General features: G+C 39.3%; 2 protein-coding genes across 8 annotated transcripts in view; one reads left to right on the forward strand and one right to left on the reverse strand.

The window, feature by feature from the left end:
* LOC131255187 (uncharacterized) overlaps positions 1–19985 on the reverse strand; it is a 124263-nt gene that overhangs the window by 46774 nt on the left and 57504 nt on the right. The gene's annotated exons all lie outside the window — the stretch shown is intronic.
* On the forward strand, positions 4728–8850 carry LOC131255768 (uncharacterized). Of its 7 annotated transcripts, XM_058256587.1 has the most exons (7): positions 4728–5010; positions 5101–5164; positions 5279–5354; positions 5932–5984; positions 7686–7903; positions 8348–8391; positions 8586–8850. In XM_058256587.1, exons 3-7 carry the CDS (start codon positions 5310–5312, stop codon positions 8604–8606), a joined length of 381 nt encoding a protein of 126 aa, XP_058112570.1. In that variant the 5' UTR covers positions 4728–5010; positions 5101–5164; positions 5279–5309; the 3' UTR covers positions 8607–8850. The 7 variants fall into 7 exon arrangements, 2 of the variants coding, with proteins under 2 accessions (XP_058112570.1, XP_058112569.1); XR_009176398.1 differs by lacking the exons at positions 5932–5984; positions 8348–8391 and adding an exon at positions 5504–5594 and having other exon boundaries at positions 5247–5354; XR_009176399.1 differs by lacking the exons at positions 5932–5984; positions 8348–8391 and adding an exon at positions 5504–5594.

A 19985-nucleotide genomic window follows, 5' to 3' on the forward strand; every position in this document is an offset into this window, starting at 1 on the left:
GTCAACCACATTTCTTTGGGCCCAAAAAATAATTATAAATATTTTATGGAGAGTAACCCCATATGGTGTGGCCCACACAACTCACAGATTGACTTGATTTTTAAGCCCTAGGCCCACTGCGGAATGGTGCAGGGTAAATGTTTATCATACATCATGGTGGGGTCCACAGAACTCAACCTCCATTCAGGAAGAGTTCCCATGAGCTTGACTGTACAGAACCTTCACTTGAGTATTGGGAAAAGGTATTATGCGCTCGACCTCACGGTAAACTCCCGTGAGGTTTTTACCGTGAGGTTGAGCTGTATGGGCCTCACCGTGATGTGTGTCAACCATCAACACCGTGCATTTGATGGGTGCCCTCTAGATTATGGGATATCTCAAAAATCAGCCGTATACGGAACTTAGGTGGGCCATACCATCTAAAATCATGTGAAGACATGGTTAAAACATATAAAAGTACTTGGTGGGACCTACCTGAGTTTTGAATGCTGCTGAAATTTGGTTTGAACCCTCATTCAAGTGGGACACACATAATGGATGGGCTGGATTTTCAAACCACATCTCGGTGTGCCCAAAAAATGATTATGAATGTTTTAATGGTGCACGGGCACTCCCCACTTCTGTATGTGGTGTAGCCCACACAAGTCACGGAGATGGGATGGTGCATATGACTGATGGGATGGATGATCGAAACGCATCACGGTGGGGGCCACACAGCTCGAACTCATGGGACGGACTCGTGAGGTGGGGCGCATAGTACCTTTTCCATATATATATATATATATATAAAATTCATCTCCCCTGTTTCTCTCTCCTTCCCCCGCACGACTCCACCTTCTTTTTGACAGTGCAAAAGCTCGAAGAGATCGATCAACTTCTATTGAGATTGAGAGACAGAGTCATTGGGCATTTGGAAGGAAAGCGCCCATGTGCTTCTCTCTCTCTCTCTGATGGCGTTTTCATGGCCGCTGGACCTTTCTCACCTCCACTCGCCCACTCTCCACAGCCCCACCATCCGTACGATTACATTTCCTTACCCGCCATCACCTTCCAACCATCTCACTAACCGCCCTTTCCACTTCCCAACCTTCACTCCCCAACAAATCCCATCCCTTCATCACCACTACCACAAAACCCCACGACCGACGGCTGAAAATCACAGCCGCCCACTTCAACATCTCATTCCAACCGCTCATCTCCCCTCACGATCATTGGGGAATATGGACCTCTCTCTTCACAGACGGTGCATTCGGCCTCTGGTACTACTTCCCACCCATCGATCCTGCCTTGATTCACTTCTCCTTTCCTCATTTTATTTTGAGATTTTGATTCAAAGATGTCTGTTTTGAAACGGGATGGGAAGGCTGGAGAAGACGAAAGTGCGGAGAGCGCTGAGCCGCGCCCTGGTCAGCACTCTGGTGGCGCTCGCCACGACCAACCTCAGCATCATTGCTAGTGAGGTCCCGGTGTATTCTGTTGTCTTGGAGTATCTGCTGCCCATCACCCTTCACTTGCTGCTCTTCCGAGCAGATCTGCGTCGCATCCTGCAGTCCATCAGGACGCTGCTTCTGGTCTTCTTGCTTGGATAAGGTAACTCTTATTAGTGAATAGTAGGGCTTTTGATAGTGCTTTACTTTGGAAATCTACCAAAATTGTATATGCCAGCGTGGCCCCACCATGAAGATCACCTCGTGCAGACGTTAGGTTGGTACAGTTGTCAGGTGGGCCACACATGTACATCAATTTTATACTGTTGTCAGGTTTGATTTAAATCTCCAGTGTTTCTGTATGTGGTGGCCCACTTGTTTGGTGGACTGATCTGATTTTCATGTCAGGTGATCTTCGTTGTTCGGTCCACTGTATGCAGAGTCTTGAATGTTCTAAGCATGACTCATTTGCATATGAACTAGGTTGGGGACTAAATCCATAAGTATATTATACGAGGATAAGGTCTTTTATTAGATGTTTCTTTTATAATTAGAATTAAGGAGTCGGAAATGATTAAAAAGGGAAAGTAAAAAAACAATGATAAAAGAAGGGTAAAAGATAGGATTGAAGAATGTTTCAATGTCGCTACCTTTAAGGTTGCCCCATACTATTATTACTAAGTTGTGTTATTCAGAATACGATTACAGAATAGCAGAAAACAGATGCTTGGTCTAAGAAAGCAGAAGAGATTTGAGAGAGAGGAGAGGCTTAGAGTCTTTGGAGCATATTCAGTTACTCTGAATAGATACACACCCCTTCAGATGCTTTTTTGTGGGTTTGCTATATTTAGAAATCTGCCACCTACCCAATTCAAATTACAATAATCTCTAGATCCAACCCATCTGATCACACCTAATCGACCCAGGGGCACAATCCAATAGTCTGATCAAGCAAGTGCAAAGTGTGCTTCAAGCACCCTTCCACATGCACGCACCACAATAGCCTCAAGCACTCATGTGCCTGCTGATGGGGTTGCGAAGCACCTATGAGCAGACACACTAAGGCTTGCATATGAAAATACTATACTAGATAATCAACCTTTTATGAAGCTCAAAATATTCCCATGTATTTCTGATGTGGGACTATTTTAAAAGACAAGAAAGGAGAGAGATGCAAAAAACACAAAGTCCTTTTTCATGAAAACAAAACCACACCTTTTCTCATCTTTTCAGAACACTTCCATTTTCTTATTTTAATACAAAATCCATCATTGTTTTCATATCTACAAAATTGGCATTGAGTTTTAATCAAATTAGTGGTCCATTTATTTGTTTATTTATTTTGAAAAACACTGAAATAAGCTGTCTTTAATCATTGAGTTATTTTAATTTTTAAGGTTTTTTCCTTCATTACTTTCCTCCATTTGTGTTATTTGAAAATGCAACAATGATCAAGAGCCTTTGTGTGATGTAGAAGGTATACCAGTATTGTAAACTTAAAAATTACATTATGTAGTTCTTTAATATAGCTCTACACTTCACAACTTGAAAATTACCATCCTGCAGTGACCGCATCACTTCCTGGATTATTCATCTGTTTTGGGTGGAATCCATCCAACTTTGAGCTGTTTTTCAATTACGAGTTCTGATATTTCATATCTTCTACGGTTTCCCTTTTGAAAACTTGGAGGAGTTTCCCTTTGCTGATGTGTGCTCTGAAGTAACCACAGTTTTCAGCAAAATTCAGAAGGATTTATTACCACAGTCCTTTTCTAAATGCTACAAATATGATATACAGAAACACATATAACACTGAAACAGCATACCACTTAATTCCACCGGTTGTAGCTATTGCAATTTTGAAAATTTGAGCAGTAAATACAGGAACTCCCTCAAGCGTTCTTCTACTATTCTATGGGATCATCTTTAGAAGCTTCTTCGCTGCTTTGACCTGAAAAAGAAGCAAATCATTCCATATAAATGGTACCATATAACAAGAGAAGTTCTGTTTCTTACTTGTTTTCCGCTAGGAACAAATCGAAACTTGTGAGGCCTTTTCTGCATAACAAATGGTAAACAATGTTGAAACTAGACCAAGGAAAATGATCATATAGTGATAGTCAGCACAAATGAGTACATAAAGATGATGCAAGTATATCATGTAATTAGCAATTTGGCAACTAAATAAAATTGTTTATGGAACACAAAGTCTCATTTTCTAAAAGACTCTAATTGTCCAAAAGAAAATAAATAGTCCTGCAAGTCTGTACCGTTCAAATGGCAACTGATACTGCAGTAGAATTATAAAGCATATGCAGCTTTGTTAGATAATATGTACTTCAGGGAAGGTGGAAGAGAGTCAATCATCTGCACAAAACGCCCCTGCATCCCACAGGCTACCCCACTCGAGCTTGGTGTGAAAATGCCCCCGCATTAATCACCCCCGGTGAGGAGTCTCAAACACGAGACCTCCCGCTCTGATACCAATTTGATGCAGGACAATTAACCACTTGCTTTAAAAGCTTGAACTGATAGAGCATGGCGAATTAATCCTTTTATCTCATAGCCCAGGCCCCAAATCCATGGGTTCCACCCCCTCGTGGGCCTGGCTTCGCCTCACACGAGTCACCCGCCTCACACGGCCCCCAAATCCATGGGTTATGCGGGCCACCTACCCCGAGTGTGCCCTTGCATCCCACAGGCTACCCCACTCGAGCTCGGTGTGAAAATGCCCCCGCATTGATGCCTTTGATAATGAGAAGGTACACATTGATTTCCCTTATTTTGATATTTGAAGATGGGCACTATGAGTTGCTGCTGATGTATTTAATTCTTTCATAAGCTCTGTTTATTGATTTATTGCCTAAAAAAAATGTATCCACCATTTGGGGGTACCATTTGCTGACGCTAACTAAAACAGGGCACTGGCAAAGGGTCCCGAAAGCTAAAAGCACAACATCCTAATCATCTCTCTCTCTCTCTCTCTCTCTCTCTCTCTCTCTCTGGGCATCAGGTTTCCTTCTTTAGAACTCCAAAAAACCCTAACAAACTAAAAATCTTTGTGCCCTAGATGGAAGCTCTTTGCCCTAAATCGAACTTCAATTTCGTCATTTCCCTTAAATCTCTGAAACCTTCGCAGGGAGATTCTGATTCCCATCGATCTCTCTGTCCAAATCATCGGATCAATGTAAAATGGAGAAAATCGATCTCTCCCACTTCTTTCGGATTATGCTGATTTGTTGTCCGTTCATAGAACTGATCCGATGATAGCAACTTTAGAACAATTGGATTTAAAGAACAATTGGATATAAGACGGATGGATGGGATGGAAGTTGGATCAAGTTGGTTGGGAGAAGCATTTTTGGTTTTGCTGCTGCAGCTGCCGTTGTGATTGCCATCAACTGTGATTCCTTAGGCCTCGCAGATTCTCTCACCATCGCTTTCCCTGCTTCTCGTGGAGAGCTTGATTGACCTCGTGAACAGGATCAAGAGGGCGTATACAGTCCTTGCCGGCTATGGTGGTGACAACGCTCTGCTAACTCAGTGTGAAGCCCTTCTGTTCGTCACCGTCGTCGGTGGACAGGTTTGTCTCTCAATCTATTTTCATATACTTTAGCTTCATTTTTATTGATTTATGTGGTTTATACTTTGATTTTATTTCATTTGATTGCAGAATTCTCGAAAACCATCGGTTTTGGAGAGCATCGTCGGGCGGGATTTTCTTCCTAGGGGATCTGGTTGGAGTTCCAAATTTTTTATTCTTTTGATTTTATTTTTTTTTGAGTTTTTTCTACAGTGGATCTTGTGGTATTCTTGAAGGGATTGTCATATGTCGGTCATTGGTTCTGCAGCTGCACAAGACGGACAAAGGACAAACGGAGCATGTTGAGTTTCTTCACTTGCCAAAGAGGAGATTTTCAAGTTTCGGTAAATGTTAATTTTCCATTGCTTCATAGATTCGATGTTTGATTTATGGGTCTCTTTTGCCTTGGCATCTCCCCCACATTGTCGCTGCTCTTGATTTTATTTTCATCTTGAATTCTCTCAATTTTGACTCAATGAGTACACGCATGCAGCAACAAACATCTTCAAGTAGGCAGAGGAACTGCAAAGGTGAAATAATTACTCTCTACTGCCATTGATCTGGATCATTTTTTATGAAATAAGGTATTTCCACCGTGCCTTTTTTTTAATAATTATTTAATAAGTAGGTTGATTAGATTGTTGAATGAATACATGGATATGAAAAACTAACATTGAATCATGAGCGAATGGAAAACTACATATTTCATCAGTCACTCTGCTCTACTTTCTAGTCCATGAGTTTGTTTTTGTTTTTGTTTTTGTCTTTCTTTCTTCTTTTTTTTTTCTTTTCTTTTTTTTGGCGAAATTCGATATGGTGGTCAATGAAGGATTATTTATTTATTTATATATATGATGAATTCTGCCCCTTTTTCTCCACAACAAGGAAAATTAGAATTCTAAAAATCATTTTCATTTGAAGGTATTCAACTTGGATCTGTTCGCAAGAGCAAATTGGGTTAACTTTGTACATGAGTATGTCCCTTATTCTGGGATCTTTTGTTGCAAACTTCTCTGGAAAGTAGAAATCAGCTATTGTTTCTAGCTCTTGATGCATTGATGATCTAAAAAAAAATCTATTCTCTTTTTATGGGATGTGATTGTAGGATGTGCATTTCCAATATATTAACTGTAAGTTCTAGCTATCTTTGTTATCTACTTAAAAAATTCAGTAAAATTATTATTATTCAATGTATAGAATGTGATATTTCTAACAAAAAACATTTGAGTCAAGAACTTATAATACATGTTGCATCTTTACAAACAAGTCCATCCCGCAACCATCTTTGGATAGATAATGTTAAAAATTCACCCTACGACAAAAGCAAGGAACTTGTAACATGATGGTTAAGTCGGATTTCTGCCACCAATAACGATCCAGCCTCCGGTGATGGTAAACAATCTCAAACTTCAATTTTCTTTTTATTTTTTATTTTCCCAAAAAAGCCTATTAGATTACTGTTTCATGTACTCGAAGCATTACTAACTTTACTTATTAACTTAAGCATCAGAAACAGAAAAATGAATGAGAATGCCTTATTAGCATTGTATTTGAGTATTGGTGCAACTCTTGTGACAGTGTGCTAGCAGTCTGTAGTGCTAAATCCTCTGTTTGTTGCAACTTAAAAGTAGTCCATGGGGATTCATACGTGCTGATGAGCACAGGACTTGCATGTCATTGATGCTGGTTGTGCATCGCCTTTGTATTCTTTTTTACGAAAGAGTTACCAATGGTGCACTTGATGTTTTTAGGATTTGGTTCATGAGGGAGAAGTATCTTTTCCATCATAGTTATTGCTAAGTTTGTAATAAAAACTTTCTTTGTTTTGTAACAATTGATGATGAAGCTGCACAACAGTAGGTGTGTTGTCAGCTCTGCAGATTTCACCTGTTCCCTTTTCTGCATAGCTTTTGGTTTGCTCATTAAGATGTGGTGCTATATTTTGGTTTCGTAGGTTAGTTTGAGAAAAGTGTTCACAATCAACAATTAATTTGATTTTGGGAGAAGAAAACACCCTTTTGAGTAATTCTTAACTAATTCTCCTGAAGCTGGTGCCTCCCTGATGCACCATAACCATTGCATGGTTACCACACCCCACACACCACGGATTGTTATAAAGAATTAAGCTTTCCACTAAAGTTGAAATACTGCTTTCTCACGTAAAGCAACTGGAACGTTTCTGAAAAGTCTAAAAACAACGAATCTCCTTTAAACTCTCCCAAAGTCAAGTATTCACCTAATCAGGATAAAACTCCCACATTCCTACATAAGGGTATCAAAAACAAACATTTACCATATTTGTATTTTTCTAAAAACAGTTTAATTATCATTTCCAAACACAGGTTTCAGGAAATACAAACCGAGCTATCCTTACAAAAGTCCTGGAATATGGATGTCCGATCCTTATGGCTTAACCGGAAAAGAACAATCTGTAAATCCAGGAAAAGGGACTCTGTAAGTCCTTGTAAGCACATGACAGGAGTAAAAGTATGTTCTGTCAACTAAAATTTTGAATAAGGTGATGTTTATATTCTATATTTGTGTGTGGACCAACATGGCAAATTCTTTTGACAATATGCCACGAAACAAAACCAATCCATCGACCAAACTGTAGTAGTAAAATATCTATTTTTTTCCTACCTTGTATTTGTCTTTTTAATGCTTTTCCATTCCAGGAAACTTCGAAGAACATATTGGAAATTGGATATCCAAGAGATGACGCTGGATATGAAAATTCACCGCAATCAGAGTATATTGACCTCCCCCAGTACAAGCGAGCAACACGTGTGTTCGCAGCAACCATTACTCACCAACAGCTTTGATTCTGTTCACTCATCATTACCTCCTAGCTTGGCCACACTACTGACAAGCTGTTCAACAGAAAATTTTGAAGGTATGATATGCAAACAAGAAGTGTTGTAGTCCCGGCATATTGCTGTGTAGATTTTCTTTTGTACATTGTTCAAAAACCTTGTGGCCTGGCTGAAAGCTTGGTTGAGTTGACCTGTTCAAAAAGGTGGCAAAACATTCCAAGTTGATGATTTACTTGGAGTATTAGTAGTTTCAACCCGGCAAGTTTCTGGCTTGTTGAAACTGAAGTGAAACTTTCAGTTTATTCTGGGACTTGCTGGCATTTTGTTTGGTATCATGTTTTTGTTGATTCTGTTAACTCCTTTACTGCTTCCAACACAAGGAAAACCCAATTGAAATTGGTGAACTTTTGGCTTGTATTATTGGTTTCTGCTAGCTTGTAATTGAAAGGTTCCCTTCATGGTTACACTTGTAATATGTTCTCTCTCTACCAATTTCTTCTGACCGAGGTTTACGAATGTTGCAGAGGCACCCGAACCAATGGAAACAGAATTCATGTCCCAAATCATTGTATTGTTTTTTCTCTTGACCATTCAATTTCTTTGATACAATGTTCCTGCTACTCCAATACATGTTTATTTATTTATTTTGTTCTTTTTGTTAGCAGAGATACTTGTTGGATTCTTTTGATTACACAACTAGCTCAAAGTATTTGTTAGAGTCAGAACCTATGTCGAATAATTTGATTACACGTTGGATTGCAGGGATATGGACCGCAAAGATGATCATCCCAACAGTGCCATCTATGTTCAACAAGCTAATGCATGAAGTGGCTTGATGAGAGGTTTACGAATTCGGTGTTCTCCATTTCATTCGATAGTGTGGCCAATCTAGGAGTGGACCACATGAAGGATTTTTATTTATTTTTATTTATTCAAGACCATTTTCAACGTATTGTTGTAAATATTATATATTTTATTGTAAAGTAATACAATTTTTGTTTAATATTCATTTTTAATTGTACCCTAACATTTTTTAGGTTTCAAAATTAAAAAATACAGGTTCCAACCGAAAAAAAAAATAATTATAATAATAATACCGGCTTTTGCCGTGGGTTGCGCGGCTTTTAACTATGCTTCTCAAACCTTTGCTGGCTCTTCTCAAACCTTTGTCGTGCTTTGGAAGACATTTATCGACACTTGGACAAACTTTTATTGACGTTTTTAATGTTCCTAGGCACTTTTTCAGTGGTTACTGGTGGCCAGCAACGGTGCTTCAGAAGACTTTTACCCGTATTTTGACAGACTTTTGCTGGCGCTTTTTCAGCTTTCCCGGGCACTTTTTTAGTGATTACCAATGGCTAGCAGATGCGCCGGAAAAAGGAAAATGGGTGCTGGAAAAGTCTACTCGATCACGGTGGCCAGAAAAATTGCCAGTAAATGATGATGAGCACTGGTAAAGCCTTTGCCAGCACACCTTTTTTCAGCACTTGTCTGGAGTACTGATAAAGCTTTCCGCGGCGCTATTTTCAACCTTTACTGGTGCTTTTGAATGCCGATAAAAGTCATTTTTATTGTAATGTATTTAAAAATCAATTGCAAACCCCAAAGAAAAAAAATGCAAAGAAGGATTTAAAGGTAACAGCAAGATGCATCAAAAAAATTAGGGAAGAAAACTATAATGGTCCATTCATCTGGTAGGTTACTGTTGAACTGAGTGAACGGCCAGTGGTCCAACTCAATCTATGTGTATGTCCCGCCTAGTGATGGGTTGTTCTAACTTTTTTCTTCAAGTAATCCTCGTGGTATAGCCACTAGTTTTACCGGTATGCATGATGAGAGGTGCTTTTGTCATTTTAAGATATTAATATAAGTAGCCCGGCCAAGGGCAAATGCATATATCCTGCACTCACACCAAAAAATACAAGACTTCTTGTGTGACATGCAACAACTCCTGTAGGCTAGACTCTTAGTAACAATATAAAATCATGCCTAAATTTTCTATGTTAACAATGTGTGGTCTGCATGTGTTTTGGATCAAGATGACGCTTGGATTATTATCCATTCATCCTAATTAGGCCACACACATAACCTATGGTTGGTGTCCCCTCTTGCATTATTTCTTGTGTTTAGGTCCAACTCAGTTGTGGATGGAGATGAATTTTTGTCTTATGCCCTAAAATTTCAGGCATACCTAATTTAGGGACTGGATGTCAGGCACACAAAATAGTGGGCTTAGAGCTCGATTGTTGTTCGAGCTGTGCTGTAGGCCCACCCTAAAGGCATGCATGAAAATCATGCATATCCATTCATCAGGTTGGCAAGGCATGCATGAAAATCATGCATATCCATTCATCAGGTTGGCAACACTGTAGAAAACTATATATGATTTAAAAAAATTACTCAATAATACAACTGTGGCCAACTTGATGATCTTTAGGTTGGGACCAACCTTTCTAGGGATGGGTGTCATATACATTGTCACTTTAGCTATATAAATTCTTATATGAAAGGGAGCAACATTCTGTTGGTGTGAAATTCAGAGTTCCAAACTATGAGAAAAGCATGAATACCTTTTATTTTTGCACGTTCCCTTTGAAAAGTGCCCATGATTTGCAAATGGTCTCATTTGCTAATCATGTGGTCCCTTTGAAAAGTGCCCAAAGTGCCCATGTATGGCAACACATGTTGCAACATGGGATATAAGTGTGAGATCCAATCCATCCACTAGGTTGTTCTGACCTTTTACATGTTTTCCTAAAATAAATCTGGTCCACTAAGCATGTGGCCCTAGATCAACCTGATTCTTGGGCTAGGGAATGAATATGGTGCTACTTTTCTGGCATTATGGCATGTAGATGAGCTTTGCTGCACATGCATATGAGCTTAGCAAAGCCCTCGAAAGTTGATGAATGTGAGATTGTAAATGGGATAGAAAAAGTATGATATGTAACCCACCAACAGTGTTCGAAGTATCGGTATCGCTACAAGTTTCGCTAGCCAGGGATACGGAAACAATATTGATATCGCCGATAATTTCACTGATAACCGGAAATGCGGGGAAACATAGGAAAATCGGTGGAATTTTCAACGAAACTGAAGGAGATGTTAAAATGTACATATTTGCATACTTAGAAATTAAAAAAATTGCAAAAAATAAAAATAAAAAATGCAGACATAACAAGTTTCCATTTAATGGGGCCTTAAAAGCATGCGTTGTTGTAAGAAATCAGTCCAAGCATCCCCTCCGGCCTATTTAACCATCCAACCTTCCATCTAAATGTCCATCGATATTGCAAAATATCAACAACATGTGATATTTCACTGAGAAATCATCAATAATCGAAAAGGAAAGAAAAGATTGTGGTATCAAGATCTCGCATATTGCGATATTGATAATATCAAAATATTATCAATATTATCAATGACAAATTGAACACTACATACAACCATACCATGAAAAAAAATTTAAAATAAATTTTTTTTTCTAATAAAGAAAATTTTGATGATATCAATACGTTGGTGATATTATTGAAATATCATTAATACACTTATGATACAAGCATTACCTACAATTTACATAGTCGAAAATATTGGCGATACATTGGCGATATTGATGCATTGGCAATGCAAGCAACGCCTAAAATTTACATAGTTGAAAATATTAACGATTACATTAGCGATATTGATACGTTGGTGATACTTAGCGATACATTGCTAATACTTGGAATTTCTGATACTAGCAGCATTATCGGTATTGCTAAGCTTGAGATAAAGATAATATCGGAGATAATTCAAACACTGCCCACCAACAACTATTAATTTGGGTATATTTGATACATCAATCAACACTTCCTTTTCCCTTATGCTAGCTAGAAGGTGTGTAGAGTTAAGCACTTGGACACAAGCATCCAGAATGAAAATTAAGCTAAATAACTTATCTCTCCGTATCAGGTAGGATACATTTTTTCCTGTTTATTCTTCTTTACAAAAAGGTGGGAGCACACCACCTGTAATTTTATTGATATGGAAAACGACCATTTACAATCCTAAACAAAGACCAAAAAAATTTAAAAAAAACAAAAAATCCAAACAAAGGCAAGGCTAAACCAAACAAAATTAGCCACCTCAAATCAGCAGCATACATACCTAAACATTTCTTGGAGAAGCTAGGAGCCATGAACAACCATAACTTAAATCCACCTATGGTCATCGCTTTAGAGCAAATATTGCTGAGGAAAAAAAATAAATCGAAGGAAGTATCTTATCTATAAATTTATTGTATTTTTTCCTTCCCTTTGCCCATAATGTTAAGAGTCCAGAAAGAACTCACATTCCTACTCCATATCTGACTCCAAATCCTATTCACATGAATTTTCAGTCCAACTCTAAATTTGAGTATTTTCAAAGTTTGGTTGGTATTACTAATGGTGGTGCAATGCATTTTCTCGATGGTGGAGGTCCACATAATCCCGAATTTCTTTGAAATAATTCATTTGTAAATGTAAAAAACTGTTTAATTTGTGGTATGCTTTCACAAAGTGATTTTGTGAAAGGTTCAATATCGAGATGAATGTTAGCTTTGTCGGTTGCTAAGAAATCTCTCCTGAGATATTGATCTAATCCATCCATATGCGGGACTTCTTTTTATATTTATTTATCGGCAAACCATGGATGGGATGGTTAGGATTTTTTGATAAAATTGATTCCTTAGAACCGTAAGCAATAGATGATGGGCCTAACAGATGGATGGCTCACCGCTGAATAGGCCCACTTTCCCATAAATTTTGTTCACTGTCCACTAAATAGTTATTGTTCAGATGGTATGAATCATCTTATTGGTAAGATTTTTACATGGTGGCCTAAGAAATGTGTTATGGACATAATGCACAACCCATGTTGCTTGGTTAGACTAGCCAGGTGTCCCCTCGCAAGTAGAAAACTGCATGTTATGGTACCTTGAGGGCAAATGATGATTTCCACACTTCTTTTTGGCATCACAAAAGTCCAACTCAAAAATCACCAATGGTAACAAGTGATTACTCTTACACTCCACATACATAAATGTGGGAAGGTGAAAGAAGTTTGCGTGTGATGATCCAAAAAACACAAAATATAAAAATATGCATAAAACATCACTCTTCTTCTTCTGAACGTTTGCTTAGCCCACGTTTGTCTAGACAATTGGGAAAAGACCACTGGCTAGGTAGGCTACATTGGTTAGATCATCCAGCTCATAGATTAAGTTATCTTGTTGCTAAGGTGGGCCAAATTTTGAAAACAAAGAGACAACTTAGACATTCTTTTTTCCTTTTTTGCAGAAATGTGGGAGCACACCACATGTAATTTTATTTATTTGAAAGTGCTACGTACAACCATTCAAGCAGGTGCAAATGCAACAAACAACTGCAGCATATATGATAAAGACCAAGCAAAAACATAAAATTACAAAAAGAAGAAAACAACTAAAACTTTTTTCTTGTAGCCACAAACTATACAAACATACTTACCCTAGCTCCAATCATCTCACCATCATTGCTATTTAGAAAACACCATGGAAGGAAAAATTAAGGAAAGCATTCTATTAATAAATATATAGAATTCTCTCCTTCCCTTCCTCCAAAGTGCTAGCGTCCAGAAAACCATCCCAAAACCTACTCCATGTCCAACTCCAAATCCTATCGACATTAATTCCCAATCCCAATCATATTTCCTTTCAGATTGCAGTGTTGATGGAGCGGACAATGGTGCACCCTGGGCATCTTCACATTTCTTTGATAGTGGAGGTCCACACAATCCTGAGTTCTCTTTGAATGATTCACTGTTAAATGTAAGAAACTGCCGGCTTTGTGGTATTTTTCCCACGAGGAAATTCTGTGAGAGATTCAACACTGCAAGGAATGTTAGATCTGTTAGCTGCCAAGGGATCTCTCCAGACAATTTATTATGTGAGAGATCTAATGATTCTAGATCCTTTAGATTCTGTAGTGATGTTGGAATTCCGCCGGTTAAATCATTGTTGGACATATTGAGCACAAGGAGTGACTTTAGATCCCCAATCGATTCTGGGACATCCCCATGAAATTTGTTTTCCGAGAGATCCACTACAGTAAAGGCCATAAGGATCTTTACTAGTTCCATCTGTAGCCCTTTGCTGACTAAAGACACTTTATTTTGGTAGTATATGTTTTGAGCGTATATGATTTGATAGTGACTTCCGCGACTACTGCCACTGCTACCGGATATCATTTTGCCAAGGACTGAAGATTGGGATTTGTCCTCTTTCATCATTGCCTTCCAACTCTTGAACATATTTGATGGCAAATTACCCTCAAAGCTATTGAAAGAGAGGTCGAAAATTTGTAACAGTGGAAAAGCTTGAGGATGCCCAATGGTGCCATGAAATTGGTTGGATCTCAAGACGAGAACGCGCAACTGGGACAAAGCTTCCAACCATAAAGGGAAGGTGTCATGTATCTGATTGTTTCCAAGGTTTAATACCTCTAACATTATGCAATTAGCCAAAGACCTTGGCACTTGGCCCTCTAATTGATTCCCACTAAGATCAAGCGTTTGTATATTGCATCCCTCTTTAAATATCTGAAGTAAGGTGCCATTGAAAGCATTTCCTTGAAGATTCAACACACTTAGGCTATCACCAATCTCACCCAAACATGGTGGAATCTGACCGATGAAGTGATTGTGAGATAAATCAAAGACTGCTAGGGATGTTGCATTGCAAACTGATCGAGGGATTTCACCACCAAGGCTATTGTTTGAAACTGAAAAGAAAAAGATGGAATGTGGTGGGATAGGAAGTGAGCCTTCTAGCTTGTTGGAGCTAATGTCCAGAACACTTAAGTAACTCAACGAAAGATGGGGAGATGGTTCTACTCCCCACAGAACATTGTGAGAAAGATTTAAAGAGTTTAAAGACCCATTGCCAACCTCCCATATCCATTTGGGTATTTCACCACTAATTTTATTATTGGAAAGGTCCAATTCACCCAACCGCACTTGATTTCTCAAGAAATTTGGAAATGTGGTGATGTTGCAAGATCGTAACAGCAAAGATTGAAACTGGGGGATGAAAACAAATGTGGAATTACCACTGCCATATTGGACTGACAAGTTGTTATCTGAAAGATCCAGATAGGAAAGTTTTTTGAGGTTTTGAAATAAGCCTAGCTCCACAACACCACTGAAATTATTGGAAGAAACGTCTAGGTCTTCAAGCTTGGTAAGTTGAAAGATAAATCTGGGTATCATCCCCTGCAATTTATTGTTACCCAAATGGATATACTCCAGCTGTGAAGAAGAGGCATTGTGAAACTCACTAAGTTGACCGCTAAGTTGGTTACCTCCAAGATCCAACAATTGTAATGATGGGAGTGAAAACAATGATGATGGAATGGTCCCATTAAGCAGATTATTCCTTAAGTTGATCTCTTTGAGATTCAGAAGCTCGTTTCCATATGAAGAAGGAATTGTGCCGCTCAATTTATTGGATGAAAGATACAGATATTGCAGTTTGGTAAGGTTCAAAAGTGAGGATGGTAATGATCCTGACAAGTTGCAATTGCTGAGGTCTAAACCAGTCAAGAATTTGAGATTACCGACTGAATCTGGTATCTTTCCTGAAAACCCTGCGCCTGAAAGGATCAATTTCTGTAGAGTATTGTTTGGAGGGAATTCTGGCAAATAGCTGGTCAGAAGTGGATTTCCTGAAATGTCGATGATTTGTAAATTTGGCAGCTGGAAAACACTCTCAGGGAATTTTCCATGCAATCCACACTTTGTAAGGAGCAGGGACGTCAAGGAGGATAAGTTCCCTATGAAATTGGGGACTGCAGAGGAGAGATTGCTTCGACTGAGGTCGAGTTCAGATAAGAAATGGAGCTGTGAAAGGGAAGAATAGATGGAGCTTGAAAGAGTACAATTATATAAGATCAACTTGTGGAGACTCCCTGGGAAGCTGGGCAGTGCAGAGGAGAGATCTGTATAGCTGAGGTCGAGTTCAGATAAGAAATGGAGCTGTGAAAGGGAAGAAAAGATGGAGCCTGAAAGGTCACAACCTAGTAAGATCAACTTGCGGAGACTCCGTGGGAAGCTGGGTACTGCAGAGGAGAGATTGGTATAGCTGAGGTCGAGTTCAGATAAGAAATGGAGCTGTGAAAGGGAAGAATGGATGGAGGCTGAAAGGTCACAACCTTGTAAGATCAACTTGCGGAGACTCCCTGGGAAGCTGGGCACTGCAGAGGAGAGATTGGTATAGCTGAGGTCGAGTTCAGATAAGAAATGGAGTTGTGAAAGGGAAGAATAGATGGAGCTTGAAAGACTACAATTATATAAGATCAACTTGCGGAGACTCCCCGGGAAGCTGGGCAGTGCAGAGGAGAGATCTGTATAGCTGAGGTCGAGTTCAGATAAGAAATGGAGTTGTGAAAGGGAAGAACATATGGAGCCTGAAAGACGACATGCTTGTAAGCTCAACTTGCGGAGAGGAGGGAGTGGCAAATCTAAGGTCTGGCCCTGCAGTAAGATGTGTACCCAGTCCAGGTAGAGTTCACTCAGATTGGACAGGTTTTGGACGACTGCTCCAATGCTTGGGTTTTCGAGTTTCAGGTATTCAAAGGATGAACCATTCCTATATTCATTGCGAGAAAGATCGAGAGAAACCAAAGTGGTCAAGCGGGAGATTTCCAGTGGGATTTGGCCATAAAAGGATAAGTGAGAGAGGTTGAGATAGGTCAAACCGGTGAGCTGGTCAAACCCAGATGGGATTGGAGAAGGATCGAAGTAATTGAAAGCGAGGTTGAGCTTCTGCAGGCTCCGAAGACGAAAGAGGCTTTCAAAATCAATCCGACCCAAGATCAAAAGGCCACTGAGGTCGAGGCTGATCACGCGGCCAGTGGGTCCATCGCACGTGATGCCTTCCCAAGAGCAGCAATTGGTATTGTTTGAATTCCAAGAGGGGAGAGTAGAGAAGCTGTAATCATCAATGAAGTTAAAACCATGCTTGAGGTGGAGTAAAGCAGAGAAGTGATGATGGTTGCATTGTTGGGTAGTGAGAAAGAGAAGAGATGATAAGAAGAAGAGAACGAGAAATGATGGGTTTTTAGAAGAAAAGAGGAGAGCCATTAGAAGAAATGATGGGATGTGTAGGAATTGAAAGCGGGAGCTTTATTTATAGACAGAAAGTTAAGACTCGTACGTGTGAAATACGAGAGCCGCTCATAAGAGTAGCCATGGAAGAAAGATAAAGTGTCGTGGGTATTTAGTATTTACGTACACAGCGGATTGGCTGGTGTACCACACACCACCGACCTGACTTCTATGTTGACGTCTCCAAGTTACGTGGGTCCCATGAGGTATGTGTTATATCCAATCCGTTCGTTCAGTTGGAGAGCTCATCGTAAGCTTAAAAGGCAAAATAAGAGAAATCCAAGGATTAAGTGGACCACACTGCATCGCATAAGTTTTCGATTAATATGATATTTGTTTTTCCTCTTCCGCTAGTGTACCTCACGTCACACCAGCTATATAGCTGTTGTATTGACGTCAGCAAGTCATGTGGGTCCGACCATGAGGTATTTGTTATATCCAAACCGTCCATCCATTTTGCGAGCTCGTCTTAAGGCTTGAAACGAACAATAAGACAGATGTAACTATCAAGTGGACCACACTGCAAAAACCAGTGGGGGATTGAGCGTCTACCATTGAAACCCTTTTTGGGTTACAGAAGTTTTGGATCAATATGAAAAACAATTTCCCTCTTCATTCAGGTATTTTTGACCTTATGAACAGATTGGATGTAAAATAAATGTTATGGTGGGCCCTAAAAATTGTTTAACGGTTAAAATCATTATCTCTGCTGTTATTTATGGTGTGCTCCAGATGACCCTTAGATATGATTTATTTTTTGGCTAATGCTCTAAAATGATCTCTAAAAATATATGAACAGTGTAGATATGATAAATACATCACTGTGGAGCCCATGTAACTTTGATCTCCTTTGAACCGTTCCTACAACTCGGAGCTCGAGGAGCGTCAGTGCTCTCTTTGCACGACACTTACCTACAGCAGCTATATAGCTGGTGTGAGGTACACCAGCCAATCCGCTTCTTTATGTGTGACCTTATGAACATATTGTATTAAAAATAAACGTTAGTGTGGGCCCTATGAATGTTTTAACGGTGAAAATCAGTATTCCATTGCTATTTGTGGTGTGATCCACTTGAGCTTTGGATATGACTTATTTTTGGGCTCATTCATTAAGATGATATCCCCAAATAGGTGAATGGTGTGGATATACATCATTGTGAGACCAATGTAACTTTGATCTCATTTGAACCGTTAATACAACTCTGGAGCTGGCCGAGTATAAGGGTGACGCGAGAAATTGACCACTGTAAACTCTACCTTTTACCCAGCGTCTTTTAAACTTGCTCCCAAACTTTACTTTCCCAAAGTAACCATTCTGTACGGACATACTATGTGCAGACAAAATACCCTTGCATTGACGACCTATGGCTACGGATTATAACCGTAGTGAGAGGAAATGCAAGGGTATTTTGCGAACAGTGTGTCCGTACAGAATGGTTTACTTTGGGAAAATAAAATTTAGGAGCATGTTGAAAAGACGTCGGGTAAAAGGTGACATTTACAGTGGTCAATTTGTCGGGTGACGCGGATTTCCTGTCAAAGCCTTTAGCAGGCAGGTCCTCCACTAGGATGCGAAGTGGGGCCCAGCGTGATGTTTATGAGAAATCCACACCGTGCATCCATCTTGAGAGATTATTTTAGGACATGAGAACAAAAATGAGGTGGATCAAAAACTCAAGTGTGCCACACGGGAGAAAATAGTAGGGATTCAGTGACCGTTTGAAACATTCGATGGCCAAAAAGTTTCATATCAGACAAAGTTTTTGGTGTTTTCACTTCATATAAACAGTTTGGATGGCATATAAACATCAAGCTAGATTTAGGTCCGATGGTCTGGATCACTTCTGTTGTCGACCAGGCCTTTTCAGATCCGTCTTTGCGGTAGACTAAAGTAGCTCGTTCTACTCCAAAATGATATATTTTACATCAGATAACTCATTTCAGATTGCGAGATACGCCCGATTTAAGGTCCGATGGTCTGGATCACTTCTGTCGTCGACAGGGCCTTTTAAGATCCATCTTTGGCGGTAGGCTAAAGTAGCTCGTTCTACCCCAAAATCATATATTTTATGTTAGATAACTCATTCCGGATTGCGAGATACGCCCGATTTAAAGTCCGATGGTCTGGATCACTTATGTCATTGACCGGGCCTTTTCTGATCCATCTTTGGCGGTAGGCTAAAGTAGCTCATTCTACCCCAAAATGATATATTTTACATCAAATAACCAATTCCGGATTACGAGATACGTTTGATTTAAGGTCCGATGGTCTAGATCACTTCTGATCCATCTTTCAATTCCTACACATCCCATCATACTTCATATAAAAACATTAATTAACAATTTTACTTTTACTAATCGATTGAATTCTTTTAAAGTAACTTTATTAATTGGAGGAGATTTTTGTCATTTTAGAAAAAACATAAGGGAGGGAAGCGGGATAAAACTAACATAAGGTATCCTTGACAATAACTTCATTAATGAAGTATCTTAATGAAAATTTAATTTATAAAGGTATCAGGATGTAAATGGCATGTTAGTAAGGTACTATTTTGTGAAATTTCTTTGATAGAATTTAAATTGGCTGCATGACTGTGAGGATTGAACATCGACCGTTGAAACATTTGTGGGGCCATAGAAGTTTTAGATCAGGCTAATACTTTTGTGTTTACAGTTACTCTCAGTAAGAGTGACTTTATGAACAATATGAATGACATATAAACACGATTGAACTAGCAGGTTTCAACAGTAGCCATTTTCCCACCCACTTTTTCCTGCCACGTGGCCCACTTGAGTTTTGGATCGATTTCATTTCTTGGCTCAAATTATAATAGTCTGGAAAACTAGATGGACAAGGTAGATTTCTCACAAACATCACACGCGGCCCCACCTAGCTTCTGAGTACCGGAACTTCCAGCCCGCTTTTTCATGTTGTGCTGCCACTTAAAAGTTTTGGATCTGCCTCATTTTTGCGCTCATGCCCTAAAAAAGTTTGGAAAA

Source organism: Magnolia sinica, chromosome 9 (assembly GCF_029962835.1).
Source record: "Magnolia sinica isolate HGM2019 chromosome 9, MsV1, whole genome shotgun sequence".
In the NCBI taxonomy this organism is placed as follows: Eukaryota; Viridiplantae; Streptophyta; class Magnoliopsida; order Magnoliales; family Magnoliaceae; genus Magnolia; species Magnolia sinica.